General features: G+C 44.6%; 1 protein-coding gene across 1 annotated transcript in view; it reads right to left on the bottom strand.

The window, feature by feature from the left end:
• The window catches only part of CCAR2 (cell cycle and apoptosis regulator 2), a 100,599-nt gene that overhangs the window by 72,173 nt on the left and 12,160 nt on the right, over positions 1 to 16,266 (bottom strand). The window contains exons 3-9 of the mRNA XM_030202033.1: positions 16,105 to 16,193; positions 15,456 to 15,547; positions 14,902 to 15,019; positions 14,275 to 14,404; positions 6,286 to 6,370; positions 4,338 to 4,475; positions 3,376 to 3,610 (exon numbers count right to left, since the gene is read on the bottom strand). Coding sequence (XP_030057893.1) covers positions 3,376 to 3,610; positions 4,338 to 4,475; positions 6,286 to 6,370; positions 14,275 to 14,404; positions 14,902 to 15,019; positions 15,456 to 15,547; positions 16,105 to 16,193 — 887 coding nt within the window. The remainder of the gene's footprint in view (positions 1 to 3,375; positions 3,611 to 4,337; positions 4,476 to 6,285; positions 6,371 to 14,274; positions 14,405 to 14,901; positions 15,020 to 15,455; positions 15,548 to 16,104; positions 16,194 to 16,266) is intronic.

The following is a 16,266-nucleotide window of genomic DNA, read 5'->3' as shown; positions in this document are numbered from 1 at the left end:
CTGTGCACAGAGACCAACTGCTGAGCGGAACAGGCCACGCAGCTATGTGCCTTCTCCGCCTGGGAGGCCATGCCAAACTGTACCCGAGCGGTGTCCAGACACAAGCTTCCCACCGCAAAAGATGATCCCCTGATTGATGGTGTGCTGCAACCGGCCCTGAGTGTCGTCTTTTTTTTTTTTTTTTTAATACCAGTGGTGCTCTGTTCCAACTACGGACCTGTCTCAAGGAACTTCTCCTAGGGAAACGGGGGAGAAGGCTGAGGCACAGCACTTACCAAAGGAGAACAGGAGGGGGAGAAGGTGGGGAGGGATCAGGAAACCAGAGTATACACCCCCAAAAGCACAGGAGCCCAAGCCCAAGGCCAGAGAGAGACTTTTTTTTTCCTCTGCTGCCTGTGTATTCTGTTTCTTGCCTCTTTTTATTTTTCTTTTAAACCAGCAGCAAAATCTGCTCCAAGATACCCCTGAAGCAATTCCTTAAATACTATTCTAACTTTTCTTACTAAGCAGATCAGGGTTGTACAGACCCTTATACAAGCAAATATTGACACTAATTGGCATTAATTAGAATTTACGTGCACAACAGTCTAAGCATATTTTGTAACGTGATGCACGTAGACTAAGTCGCATAGTTGAAAAGGGGCATGGCAAAGAGGTTTTTTGCCGATGATGAAGAAGTCCTGCTCTTCCAGCATGTAGCTGAGAGCTTCTTGAGGCTTAATATTAAATTTTCCTATTGCTTACAGTATTGATTATATGAAAATCTTTTTTCTTTTGTTGATTTCATTTATATTTGGGATTCTCTTCCTCAATTACATTGTAGTTTACTTCTAACCTTTTATTCCAGCCACTGCCACTCCTCTCTCAGCACCAATATCCCCTTCCTCCCCTCCTTTCAGGCAACTCCCACATATATCAATCCAAACAACCACTAAACAGCCAATCATTAAACTTCATTACATTCCCTTCATTTTCTTGTATACCTTCTCCCATTCCCTAAGTTTCCATTGTCACACACGAGCATCTCTCCCAGCATTCCATTCTTAATTTCCTCTTGTAAACAGCCCAAACAGACGAACTTCCCAAACACTACCCATCCCCCTCATTCACACACTATCCTTCCAACCACATCTGCCACACACATTATTCTATCTTCCCTCTTACATTACATGCACCCTCTAGAACCTTCAATCTAACAGTGCCTTTAAAACCCCTTCCCCCGTCCTGCAAAGCTTGCATTACAACAGTTTCAGGTCTCCATTCTCTGGATCCTTTGGGGGAGCTGTCTCACTTCCATATCCCGTACCACCTTCACCAGCAATTCCCATGCTTATTACTGTCTTCTCTCCAGCACTGCTTTCCTCAACCTCTGCAGTTTACTCCAGAGTGTTCTCCACAGGCTCCTCCACCACCTCTAAAAGGCGAACTACTACCTTTATTAAACTTCTCCAAAACTACCTTATTACAGAGCCACTTCAACTTGTAAGATTGTGAGATCTTTGGTCTGGCTTCTCAGTATACCATGAATGTGTCCACCACATTCATTCCAACCATAACTTTGTATTGGTTCAGGACAGGGGCATAGCCAGACTTCGACGGGAGGGGTGTCCAGAGCCCGAGGTGAAGGGGCACATTTTAGCCCCCCCCCCCCCCCCCGCCGCCGCAACCCTCTCGACCCCCCCCCCCTTCACGCCGTGTACCTTTGCTGGTGGGGGACCCCAACCCCCGCCAGCTGAAGTCCTCTTCTCGGCCGCGCAGGATGTCAGACGCACGCACAGAAACTTGATCAGATCATTCAGCAAGCAACGCCGCGCGGCTGAGAAGAGGACTTCGGCTGGCGGGGGTTGAGATCCCCTGCCAGCAAAAGTACGCAACTGCGGCAGGGGAGGGTTGGCAGCGGGAAGGGGGGGTTGAGAGGGTCGCAGCAGGGGGTGGTCCAGGGCCATGATAGCTACACCCCTGGCTCAGGAGATTCTCCACTTCCTCTGGGGAAAGTACAGACTTTTGTTCCCATTGTCCAACACTATCAGCTGTGCCAGCTGCTATATACTTTTATATGTAAACCTCCTGTAGTAATAACATCTCTGTATTTTATCAGGTTTCAGGTTTATTAAAACTTGATGATATAGTGCCCTAGAGAGTTAACGTTCAGGGCAGTTTACATAATATAAAAGTATAATAAAAGAAATGAGTAGAAGAGCAGAGAAATAAATAATGAGAAAAGGTAAAGAACTATTTCCAACGTCTTATCCTTCCAAATGGTTTCAGTACTTAAGTCAGAGTATACCAAGATCTTCCATGTGCTTGATTTTCTGGGCCTAACCATGTGTTCCTTCTCTTGATACTGGATAAGGTATACTATAATGGCACAGAGCCATTTCCTAGGCCCTAGCTTAGGCCACATTTCACGATGAGCACGTTTAGTTTCATAGCTGGATTCTCCTTTTATTGAGGAGAAACAGGTATCCAAACAGGACCTTTAAAAAATGCCCAGACATTCAGCAACTGAACTCCTTCACGGATGCCAAGATTCTCAAACTGGACTTGCGGTTGCAGTTCTCTTGATCCTCAGCCTTTCCTCACATCCAGTTCATCATTTTCCTCAGTTTATTCACTTCTCCCTATCATGTATCAGAGCATCCTCTAAAACTCACACGCTCTCTTCCACCTCGGTCAGCCAATTAATCATTCCAGCAAACCTCTCAGGTACTCTTGCCACGATTTAAGTTTTTGAATCCTAAATCTACAAACGCAAAATGCTTAGGTCCCAACTCTGGAGCATTTGCCTGCAGTATGTGCTCCCCGCTTACTGACTTTGACGATACCATGTTACTCAGGTTAGCCTTGGCAAGGGGAGGAGGGCAGCATTTGCTTTGCCTTTTCTGTGTATAATTCTTTAATTGACTTGGCAACTTTCCTTTTCATAGATTTCAGCATCCTGCTCTGCAGGACACAAGAAAGCAGCACTAAAACTCCAGTTTAATAATACAGCCACCACAGAGCTCAGTGAACACACTCCTGCTTACACGCTGACTGGAAACAGAAGTCTGAATGCCTAACATTTGACAGGTATAAAGGCATTCAACTACTTTGCAGCCCGGCTCCTGCATTCATGCACCTATTTGTGCTGCCTCATTGCTTGGCTGGAAGGATGGGCTTTACAGAAGAGCCCCTTTTAGCCACGGGGCCATGGACAGTTGTTCAGCTAGCCCCCACCTAACATCAGCCCCGAGAACACATAATAGAGAAAGAGAACATGTTCAGAGACACAACTGGCAGAGCGAGCATGCAGATAAACCAAGAAGAAAAAAGGACAAGTGCAGCAAAATGTAAGCCTGCAAGGTACATTCAACAGACGGTGAAGGAGTTTCTCACCTTTGCACTGAAGGCAGAGTCAGTGTCTGAGGGATTCAGTTCTGCAGTTTCTGCATCCCCAGCTTCAGCTCCCCCTTCTTCACCCTCACAGATCTGAATGCGGCATGGATACTTAAGGGTCAGCGGCTGGGTCAGTGGAAACGTGTCCAAATAACAAATTCGTACATCAAAGAAATCTTTGGGTATCTGGATATTGCGATAGCGTCTCAGAATTTCAATAGGGTCACAGTATGGGCTGAAACCAGCAAGAAAAAAAGTGGCTGTAAGAATGTGCTGGAAACACTGGAGAGCCTAACGCCACAACCTGAATTGTTATCTCATGTATTATGATCACTATTCCTGAATTATGGAGAAAATCACATTATTGCCTTTAAACTTGCTTGATGTGCTCATGCACGCCTTTTTAATCTTGGTCATCGCTCTCTAGAGGCCCGAGGATGCTAAATCACTCTTCATTTCTGTAGCTCATGATCTGTTAGTGCCCACAAGTGGGCAATCTACTACTATGGCATTTTAATAGTCTCCATCCTCCTCTATCATCTGATTTTCTGCTCCCTCCCATCTATCCAAAAATTAGGTTAAATGTAATTAAACTATACTGACATCTATGTTACTGTGCTGGGTTACACTGCATGTAATGTCAACGTAGTTTAATATTTCAATAAAAGCCTAATTTAAGGGAAATTTTCTTCAAGTGGGTATAAATAGGAAATCAGGACAGAACACTGGGAAAGTTAGTGAAGAATGAGAATACCATGACTCTCATCAGGGAACAGGATGAGGATGGTGTGGACACAGTCATGACTGAGGAATGGGGAAAAGAATAGTATTATCACTGCAAGATGAAGAGTGGGACATAAAATGAGGACAGGAGGGGAAATGTGTTATTGGGAGACAAGGGTTAAACAAATCCCTCTTTCAATGGCTTGCCCTCCCCCCCCCCCCCCCCCCAGTGTACATACCTGTTCAGGGCATGGCGTGCAATGGACACTTTGTAGAGTGGGCGCTCATGCCGAGGTTTCTTCACTGCTCCCTGCTGTACCACCACCTTCTGCTTCCGCTTCTTGGAGTCATAATCCGTTCCTCTCTGAGTGTCATCTCTGCAAACAGAACAGCCTCGGTGACACAGATCGCATTCACCAAAATATAATGGGAATCAAAAAATAATATTCTTCAGTGTGACACACATCAAATAATTATAAATACTCATCCAATATGTACATATTTTCTCAATGCACTAGTTTGGTGGAACAGATTTAACCACTGCATGCAATTCTATAAACAACCACCTATCTATACCAACCATTAAAATCTACTATCCTGTCCTCTCCCTTACAGATATTCTATGTTTTTCCCATGCTTTCTTGAATTCAGAAACAGTCCCTGTCTCCACCATCTCCACTGGGAAGATGTTCTATGTATCTACCATCTTTATCTGTAAAGAATTATTTCCTTAGATTACTCCTGAGTCTAGTGGCGATCCTAGCCTGCATGACACCCGGGGCGGATCGCCGATGAGGCCCCCCCCCCCCGGGTGCAGCATGGCCCCTCCCCCCGTTCCGGGGCAGAGGGAGCTGCAGCGAAGTTAGCGAACTCAGCTGACAGGCGCGTGCCACGGCACCCCCCAGCGGTGTGCACCCGGGGCGGACCGCCCCCACCTTGGTACTCCACTGCCTGAGTCTATCACTTTTCACCTTCATCCTATAGTCTCTCAATCCAGAGTTTCCTTTCAGTTGAGACAGACTTGCCTCCTATGCATTTATACGTCTCTATCATATCTCTCCCTCTCTCACCTTTCTTCCAATTTAAATCTGCCACCCTCTGGACTGACTCCATCCTGTTTATATCTTTTTAAAGATATGTTCTCCAGAATTATACACGGTACTCAAAATAAGATCTCAGAGACTTATACCAAGGCACTATTACCAGTTTTTTCCTGCTGGTCATTCCTCTCTATGGACTCAAGCAGGCACTGGCTGTATTCATTGATAACTGTTTAAATGATGCAGGAGAACTTTGTTCCTCCACTGTGTTTACTGTTGCAATCATTGTTGCGTCCCTGAGAAAGATTCTGCGAAACATGAGCCATGTTGGAGACTTGGCGTTTTTGAGCTGAAGAAATTTCAACCACCATTTTGAAACAATATTATATTTTTATTTTCAATTTGATTGTTTACAGGACTATGTGCGATGATTAAATCTGTCACACCAGACTGGTGCATATGAGTGTGCACAAGCATGCACACACACATATATATATATTTTTTTTTTTTGGGGGGTGGGGGGAGGATGATGAGTATTTATAATTGTTTATTTGATGTGTCATGCTGAGGATTTTTAATTTTTTTCATATATTCTTTTAACCCCCCCTTACCCCCCCCAAACCCCTGACTTCACTCAACCCTCAAACTCTTGGTCACCTGTTAACCCTAAAAACCCATCAATCACTCTGCCCTAACAGTGAACTCCTCTGCTTAGCATTCCATGGGTGGACAACTTCAGTCCTTGAGGGCCACAGTCGGGTTTTCAGGATTTCCCAATGAATATGCATGAAATCTGTTTAAACTTCCCCAACTACTCAGCTCCACAGTGCCTCCTCTAACTCTTAAGCACTGAACCCCCCCCCCCCCCACCACTATCATACATATAAATCCAAACCCTCTTGTCCTATCCCAAACAAACCTAAACCTGGCCCTGCCTCGCTCTTAAAAACTACTCCCCTACTTTCCCAGAGCCTCCTAGACTGCCCTTTGCATGACTTCCTTCCATATTTTGCCCATTACAGCACTGTCACTTGTTACTCAGCAAGCCCCTTCTTTTACCTTTCCCTTATTCCAAAAATACATGTTTGCACACTCACAACTCATGACTGTAACTTGCAAAAGAAGCTAGTAGGGTATCCATTCTCACCTCCTGCCAGATAACCTCTGGTTAGTGAACCTCCCATGATGGCTCAGCAAGCTAGCATGAGAGACTGTTGGGAAAAGGCTAACTGCTACAAAAGAACAGAAAAGCAACATGTTTAATTACTTTCTTTATGTACCACACAGACGCTGAAAGATCTAACAAAACAGTCATCTGTACCTCCTATTGAAATCCCTTGATATCTTGGGAAATAGTATCATCTCTGCCCCAGAGGGACAGGGCCAGGGCCAACACTGGGGAGTGGAGTCAATCAGAGCAAATTATTTTGGGCATGTCACAGGGGGCATGAAGCTTGCCCAAAGCTGAAAGAGGCACAATCTGCCAGCAGGTTTTAAGGCTCTTCCAAGTTTTTGTCCTGGAACCTGGCATGTCTAACCCGGAGGGAGGGTCACGTCATCCCAGGAAACCTCTCTGTCCTATGCTGGACCCCCCCCATACTATCCTTGGAACCTTTTCTGTCCCTTGCTGGGCATTGGGTATCATTATCCCAGGAATCCCCTTCTGTTCCATGTTGAGAAGATACTATCTTCTAGCGCCAAAACTAGCTTGGCAGAGTTTAAAAGGGGGTTGGACGGTTTCCTAAAGGACAAGTCCATAGACCGCTACTAAATGGACTTAGGAAAAATCCACAATTTCGGGAATAACTTGTATAAAATGTTTGTACGTCTGGGTAGCTTGCCAGGTGCCCTTGACCTGGATTGGCCGCTGTCGGGGACAGGATGCTGGGCTCGATGGACCTTGGTCTTTTCCCAGTATGGCATTACTTATGTACTTATCTCTGGAATCTCCTCTGTTCCATGCCTAAACAGTGCTAAGGTGAGGAGAATACTATCCCAGGAATACTCTTTATTCAATGCTGAGTGGCAACTGCTATTCCAGGAAACCTCTCTATCCCAATGTTGGATGGGGGGTACTATCCTTGGAATCTTCGCTGTCCCTTGCTGGAAAATGAGGGTTGTTATCCCAGGAATTTCTTCAGTTCGAGAGGATACAAGCCTAGGAATCCTCTCTGTCCCACGCTAAGGTGAAGGGGATGCTATCCCATGAATTCTGTTTCTCTCATGTTGGGTGGTAACTCCTATCCCAGGAATCCCCTCTGTTGGGTGGTGACTGCTATCCTAGGAATCCTCTGTCACATATTGAGTGGTGACTACTATTCCAGGAATTCCATGTCTCATGTTGGGTAGCGACTGCTATTTATTTATTTTTACATTTATATCCCGCTTTAACCCAAAGGGGGTAACAATAAAACATACATAATACCAATAAGATCAAAAAGCAGATCAACAAACAACAACCTTAACAATACAATTAAAAAAAAAAACCTAAATAACATATCTATTCATAGGCAATGCTATCCCAGGAATCCCTACTGTCCCATGCCACAAAAGGTACTGTCCCAGTCCCCTCTGTGCTAGGCCATGGGTGGGAGAGTGCTAATCCAGTCTCCTCTCCCAGGACAGAGCCCTAGTCCCAGTCTCCAACAGATTATGAACAGTTCCATTCCCCACTGAATGAAGTTTAATTTGCTTTAGTTTTAAACCTGTTGCCTTATAGTACTTTTATAAGACACAGGAAGCTATGTACTAAGAAGTATGAGTCCCTTCCCCAAAGAGCTTACAGTGTACCTGAAGCAAGAGAGATGAAGTGCCCAAGATCACTAGTGTCACATCTGAACCCATTACTTTAACCACTAAGATATTCCCACTCCTCAATTACCAAGCACACACATCAGATGTAACCAAGTCTGAATGAATATCAAAGACAAAATGGAATTAGCATAAATCATACCCTTATCTCAAAGAACCTTTTTCATTCCTGGAAGTTCTTTTAAACACCTCCTTATCTTTCGGTCCCCATATAAATCACTTGCTACAGTGCTCTCAGAAAGATAAAATCACTAAAACCCCTCCTGAACACTACAAACGTTGATTCATGCCTTGGTTTAAGTGCGAGTGTGAATGTACAGCAGATACCCACTAAAGCGGGAGCCCTGCTCATGCTCCACTCCTGTGTATGCCCCTCTTGCAAATATGCGCTGTAAAAGTTAAGCGGGTATTTGCAGAACAACACTTAGAGGCCGATGACTAAATCCCCTGCGTGTGCTGAACAGTGCTGAAAAATCAGTGCAAGAACAGAACGGGAAATTAAACCCCCGATGATCAAAACTAACAGCATGCAAATTTATGCGAGCTATTAGTTTTGATCATCGGGGAACTTCTGAGGGAGGATTGTGCCTAGGCATGCTTCCAAGGCACAATCTTCCCACAGAAGTTGTTTGACAGGTGTGGGCCGTCAAAAAAAATAAAAAAGCCTGGACCTGTCAAACAGGAGCCCCTCCCCCCCCAAAGCATATAAGGGGCTGGAGGTCTGGTGGACCTCTAGCCCCCCTAACTCTCCCCCCCAGGACAAGTTTCCCTAGTGATCCAGTGGCCTTCTACACTCCCCCCGAACCCTTGTGTTGGAGGGTTGGGGGGGTCTGGAGACCTAGGGGGCCTTATCCATTGTGGGTTCCTGGGGTTTATTTATTTATTTATTTATTTCATACATTCATATCCCACATTTTCCCATCTATTTGCAGGCTCAATGTGGCTTACATAGCACCGGAGACACTGGACCCCCAGTGACAGCCCAGACTGCCTGGAATGGATGAGGGGGGGAGAGAGGAAGAAAGGAGCCTTAACCCTAACTCCAGCTTAAGGCGGTATTCTGCTCGTACGATCAGAATGCAGTACTCTGATCATATGGGTACAATACCACAGAGCTCTGTGGTATTTCTTGGCGTGCTCGCTGTTCATCCCGCATTGGTAAATGTGAGCGCTAGTCCGGACTTAGTGGCCTCTAGCACCTGCATTCACCTTTGATCACTGGGGCCTTAGGCAGCTTGTTGGGACCTACATACGTATGATAGTACTCTAAAGCTTTACGTGCATACATGTTAATGCCTAGCTTATAGACTTGTCCCATGTTTCTTGTTGTATACTGCCATGGGTGAATTTTTTTCAGAAGTGTAATAAATAAATCCAACTAAATTAAACAGGATAGAATGTTTCTATACACTGCCTTGAGCTTTATAGATGCAGTGGTACATAAGGATAACATAAAAATACATATCTATACAAAATATACTTAGAGATTGTAATCAATGTACATTTTCCCCTTAGCCAAGACAGATTCCCATCTTTTGCAGAGCATCAGAAAGGATGTACAACTTTCAGCAAGCCCTCAAACACAATAGCTCACACACAGAAAACACCACAGGCTCTCCTTCCAGATTCTAAGAGGATAGAGCAAGACTTCTAATCAAGAAATAATCTTCCCTCTACTAAGCCTAACACCTCTTACATTCAGAGATGACAGGTTCTGTCTTACAACATATGGAAGACACCAGGGGTGGACTGACCATTAGGACAACAGGGCAAAGCCCGAGGGCCCACAGCATTATGGGGCCCACTCTCTCTTAGCATCCACCTAGTTCAATCACTTTTATTATGTGGTTAGGGGCCCATGACCCTTATTGCCCAGGGGCCCAGACCACTGTCAGTCCACCACTGGAAGACACCATTCAGATGTACAATCACTCAGTTATATGAACCATGAGGGAAAAAATAAAGAAATCCCTAATTTACAAGAAATGGAATATAAATTAACCTTCGATCTGTATTTATGCCATTTTGGTACTGAATATGAAGCTTCCATGGGAATATACAAGGTCAAGGTCAACTGAAGAGTTCTATTCAGAGGGGGGCCTATGGGTCAATGTAACAAGGCTCCAACATTCTCTAGGGATTCCTTCCAGCATAAAGCAGAATAATTTCCTTTCAGAAAATACGCAGAGCTCCTGACCAAAGGGGCTCCTTTCCAAGCAGTCTGCTTAGGTGGGAAGGAGATGGCAAAGCCTTCAGGCAATCTGGAACTACTCTACATTGGGCAAGTGCATGGTCATTATTATTTCACACAGATATAGATCTGAGCTCCATTCTCCACCAGCTTGCTCTTATGTGGTCTCTTGCAGCCTTCCTTCAGACTGCTCAAAAATGGTTATAGATACAAGGCTCTTTCTCCAATTATTTCCCCGAGAAGCTGGTCTGTGTTGAGACACAGTCCGGACACAGAGCTACCACCTCCTTCAGAGCTGATAAAATCTCTGAGTTGATAGCCAGTAAGGGCCATGCCATTCAAAGAAACTATTGAGCATGATGTAGTTCACTTATCCGACTGTAAATGCCAGAACAGGATGCCACTATCCAGAGACTAATAACCTAAGAAGTTCAGTCTCAAGGAGAATCCTCTCTTCACGTCAACAGTACAGGGGTAGTAATAATTTATTACACATACCAGTATTTCAAAGCAAATTTGTTGGGTGAGTTTTACCAAGGTCAGATCTATCAATTGTTCTTGGTAAAGCACACAAACAAACAGGGAAGCAAACAAAAAGAACATTGCAGACACTGAGCAGATTGTTACCGCAGGCAGAACCTTTCATGATCTCTCAGCAGTAGAGATCCAGGGAAGGAAAAGGTAGTAGCAACTGGTTTGCAAATAGGCTTTCATCTTGGGGAATGAGAACAACTAAGTCTTCCATTTGGACTGCTCCTGTTGGGTTGTTAGTTCCAATAGTGGATCACATCATGAAAAGTTTGGCCAATTCAATTCATACCGTAGAGATGTGGACCCATTGGAAAAAAAAAAAAAAAGACACTTTTGCAGCAGCCCCTCAGTATGGGTGCATCCATTTGCACAAATATGGCATCTCTTCCTACCAAAGAACTCAGGGCTTAATTTCTAGAACGCAGTTCTACCACTAATTTTGAGACTCCAGAAGTAGAGCAGCAGCGGTGTTGTGCTCCAGAAAAACTGCAAGAAAAAGAAGGGGTTGAGGTGAGCCCGGCGCAGAGCAAAGAACAGACACTCTGCTCCCTAATCCAACCCTTCCTTTATTATTGCTTCTGACTCTGGCCTGCCCACCCCCTCCCTCAGCTCCACACTTCCATTTCCTTTTTGTTTATGATTATACACTTGTAACCTATACTGTGGAAGCCATGTGGCCCAACAATCTCAACATTTGCCAAACTGTGACCTGCTGTGATGTCTGAACCCAGGACGCTAGCAAAAGAAGGTTGTCAGCTTGCACCCCCCAGGAGGTAAGCTCGGACATTGTTTGTATCGAGCAGGGATCCTATGAATTCTAATTGTTGAACAGGATGGAGATGGTACTTGGGATAGTTGATCACAAACCCTAGTAGTTCCAGCACCCGAATAGTCATTCTCATGGACTCCAGAGCACCATCCTCGGAGGTACTCTTCACCAGCCAATCCTTGAGATAAGGGAACACATGAACTCCCAGTCTGCATAGCGACACTGCGTCTACTGCTAGACACTTGGTAAAGACCCTGGGAGCTGACGCGAGGCCAAAAGGCAACACGCAGTACTGAAAGTGATGTGTTCCCAGCCAAAACTGAAGATACTTCTGGTGGGCTGGAAGTATTGGGATGTATGTATATGCATCCAATCCAGCAAGCATAGCCAATCATTTTCCTGAATCATGGGAAGAATGGTGCCCAGGGAAACCATCCTGAACCTACACCTTTGAGAGTATTAAGTCCTCCGTTACCCTCCGTCAAAATAGTTCCTGGGTGTGGAGAAAGCTAGGAGTAGGCTGGGAGAGTGCTTTGATAGTTCCACAGTGTTTTTTTTTAATGAGGTCAGCAGCCTACTCAACCTATCACCAAAATGTTTTTCCCCCAGCAAGGAATGTCTGCTAGCTTCTCCTGAACTGCTGGTTTGAGGTCTGAAACACACAGCCAGGCAAGCCTGTACATCCCAATTCTCATGGTGGAAGCCCTGGATGCCATATCGAAAGCATCACATGTTGCCAGACCACGTACTTTCCAGACTACTGTTCTTTGGCTACTAGCTGATGGAGTCCCTCAGCCTTCTCCCACAGGAGAGGGTCTGCAAACTCAGCCACACTGTGCACAATGTTCCACATGTGCACGCTCATTAAGAGTTGGTAAGAAGCTATGCAGAAAGTGTATAGCGTTCTATTAGAATTTCTTCCCAAAAGTCTCCACGTTCCTAGCCACCCTTCCCAGGGACACCAAGGAGCAAGTTTTACATCACTTGAGCATTTTGAGAGCAAACTTGGCCATCATGGAATGGTGAAGAAGCTGGAGCCTCTCAAACCCCGGAGCCTTTGGACAGTATTAAGAACATAACATAACAGCAGCCACACTGAATTAGACCAATTATCCATCTAGCCTCGTATTCTGTTTCCAACAATGGCCAAGCCAGCTCTTAAGTACCTGGCAAAAAAACACAAATCATGGCAACATTCCATGCTACCAATCCCAGGGTAAGCAGTTACTTCCCCATGTCTGTCTCACTAGCAGACTATGGACTTTTCCTCCAGGAACTTGTCCAAACCTTTTTTTAAACCCAGATACGCTAACCACCGTTACCACATCCTCCAGCAAAGAGATCCAGAGCTTAACTATTCATTGAGTAACAAAATATTTCCTCCTATTTGTTTTAAAGGTATTTCCATGTAACTTTCTTGAGTGTCCCCTAGCCTTTGCTTCTGGAACAAATTTTTTTTTAAAAATCGATTTACTTCTACTCATTCTACACCACTCAGGATTTTGTAGACCTCAATCATATCTCTCCTCATCAGTCTCTTTTCCAAGATGAAGAGCCCTAACCTCCTTAGCCTTTCCTCATATAAGAAGAGTTCCATCCCCTTTATCATTTTGGTCGCTGTTCTTTTAACCTTTTCTAATTCTGCTATATCTTTTTTGACATACGGTGACCAAAACTGAACACAATACACAAGGTGAGATTGCACCATGGAGCGATACAGAGGCATTATTGCATTTTCGGAGTGGCCTAGTGGTTAGGGTGGTGGACTTTGGTCCTGGGGAACTGAGGAACTGAGTTAGATTCCCGGCACAGGCAGCTCCTTGTGACTCTGGGCAAGTCACTTAACCCTCCATTGCCTGCCGCATTGAGCCTGCCATGAGTGGGAAAACGTGCGGGGTACAAATGTAACAAAAAAATAAAATAAAAAAATACCATCCCTTTCCTAATAATTCCTAACATCCTGTTTGGTTTTTTGGCCGCCTCCGCACATTGAGCAGAAGATTTCAGCATAATATCTACAACACCACCTAGATCTTTTTCTTGGTTGCTGACCCCCAAGGTGGACTCTAGCATCAGGTAACTATAATTCGGATTATTCTCTCCAATGTGCATCACCTTGCATTTGTCCACATTAAATTTCATCTGCCATTTGGATGCCCAGTCTTCCAATTTCCTAAAATCTTCCTGCAATTTTTCACAAACCGCACATGTTTTAACAACCTTGAATAGTTTTGTGTCATCTGCAAATGTAATCACCTCACTCATCGTTCTGATTTCCATATCTATAATAATAATTCTCACCTGGAAACATTCTGAAGCTCACTCTGTGGGAGGGAAACACAACCCATCCAGCTCCCTTGGTATTTGCAACACAAATCTACAACCTTGCATGTTTAACATTTAATCTTAGCTGGCAAACTTTAAACCAGTCCTCAAGCTTTACTAGATCACTCTTCATGTTTTCCTCACTTTGCACTGTGTCGTCCCTGTTGCATATTTTGGTATAATCTACAAAAAAAAGCAAACTTTTCCTGACAGCCCTTCTGAGTATTACTTATAAAAAATGTTGAACAGGACTAGACTAAGGACCGGCCCCTGCAGCACACACCAATAATGCCCCTTTCCTCGAAGGGAACTCCATTTACCATCTCCCTCCATCACCAGCCACATAACTAGTTCCCCACCCAGGCAGTGACTTTAGGGCCCATATCAAAGAAACTCAGTTTATTTACGAGTTGCTTACAGGAGCAAGGCTCCTTTGATCAACCACCAGCTATAAACCTTACTTTGGTCTCCAGCCTTCTACTCCTGTAACACTGCTAGTTAGTACTTACGTTTCTGAGGAAACAGAGGAGGGATTCGATGAGGCTGAAAAAGTAGCTGGGGTTTGGCTCCCAGAATCCCTTGTTTTTGCCCCAGAGGAGCCATATGCAGGAGAGATGGAGTCGGAGACTTCAAAAGTGGCTGAAAAATTAAACCCTGAGTTTATAAGAGTTCTAACATTAAGCACTGTCATACTTAAATATCTTTAAAAGAGAAGATCACAAGCCTATTGCTGTGCAAAGCAATTGTATGAGCCTGCAAAGGTGAGATCATTTTCTGCTTTCAACAAAGTAGGTTCAGTAGGCTCCAGCAGTACAGAGTCCTTCTTTAGCAATACAGAACAGTATCATCCTCCCTTAAAAAATTAAATTCTATCCCCAGTATTATATTCCTACTAATACCCCTCTCTCTCCAAAGTGTCCCTTATGCCCCTTAGTCCTGTATGTCTCAAATGGCCTCTCAACGTCTCCCCTAGTATTATATTCCAACACCTCTCCTAACATGTCCCTCAACAATCACCTCTGCAGGTACTGAGCCTTGGATAACCCCACTCAATGTGTCCCCTAGCTTTGCACCCTCTCAGCTTATCTCCAATGTCAAAACCGAATATCTTCATCAGTGTTACCCCAGTACTGTACCTGGCTGGACAGTGCCTGGACTTTCACAGCATTCCATGGAACTGATTGATTACTGGGGTTATAGACAGCCTTAACCAACACCTTCTCTCCAATCTGTGGGATGCGACCCTTCACAACACTAAAGAGATGGAAACAGGGAGAGAGGCAACAAGAAGTGAGAAACAGATAAAGAGGAAAGATAAAAAAAAGGAAGAGGGAGAGGACGCACGAGGCAATAAGGATAGAGAAATGTCAGCTATCAATAAATTCAAAGTAACATATACACACACATTCACTTGCAGCTAATGCACATGGTATGATTCACAGGGCTCACATACAGGCTTTGCAAGGGACCTACCCAGTAACTGCAGAGATTTAAATGAAGCACCACAAAATGTTTTGACAGGGCTGGTTAAAGGCTCCCTATGATCAGGGTGCTGGGACTGTGAGCAAACTCTCACATCTTGTCATGGCACTCTCATGCCACTGGTGGCCTACGGCCTTCTGGGTCCCCAACTGATACCATTCCAGTGCTGGAGACCAAAGTATAAGCAAACCACACTCTCCAGCCTTACCTGAGCTGGAAGAAGACATCATCATCCACGACTCCAAAGTAATCTTGAAGCTTGGTGACAATCCCAGTAAAGACTCTGTGTTTCTCCTCCATCTACAGAGAAAGCCAGGGTTAATACACAGTGACATCACAAGTGTGCCTCTCACAGTGACACAAAAAAAAATCTGAGGATGGTTCTTCCCTGCAATTATTAAACTTCTGATACCTTAAGATAGCCTCTGGGCTCTATGATGTACCAGCTCAGCGTCTTGTGCTCATTTCAATGGGAAACGCATTGCGTGACAATTGTTTGACTGTATGAACATCTTTAATACTATAGTTATTTTGGGCATAACTGCATAAAATAGGCAAGAGTCTCTCCTACCACTGAGCAACAAATACTCATCTACTACAGAAAAATATAGGTCTCACCCCAACATCAGTGGTCATCTCTCTCCTCACCCAAGTCTCTCTCCCAATGCCTACATGCAATCCCATGCCCAATTTTTTTCCGCCAATGCCTGTGCCCCATTACCTCAGACGAACACAAAGAAGAACAAACCCTTGTAATACAAATTTCTTCGTCCCTTTCGCTGTGTCTGTGTGTCCCCTATTACCTCAGTCACTTAATATCTAGAAACAGAATGCTAGCCAGCAAGGACTGCAGGTACCTGTAGGTGCAGCATGCTTTGAGGAAGCTCAGCTGAAAGTGGGTTAATATAGGCTGGAGGAGGTCCAAGCAGGGAGGTCGAAGAATTCCCTACAACAGAAGCAGAATGAGATCTCACTCACAGAAAAGGAAATATAATAAAAACATGAAATTAAATTCTGGA

Source organism: Microcaecilia unicolor, chromosome 4 (genome assembly GCF_901765095.1).
Source record: "Microcaecilia unicolor chromosome 4, aMicUni1.1, whole genome shotgun sequence".
Lineage (NCBI taxonomy): Eukaryota > Metazoa > Chordata > Amphibia > Gymnophiona > Siphonopidae > Microcaecilia > Microcaecilia unicolor.
This window is presented reverse-complemented; position numbering and strand designations above follow the sequence as displayed.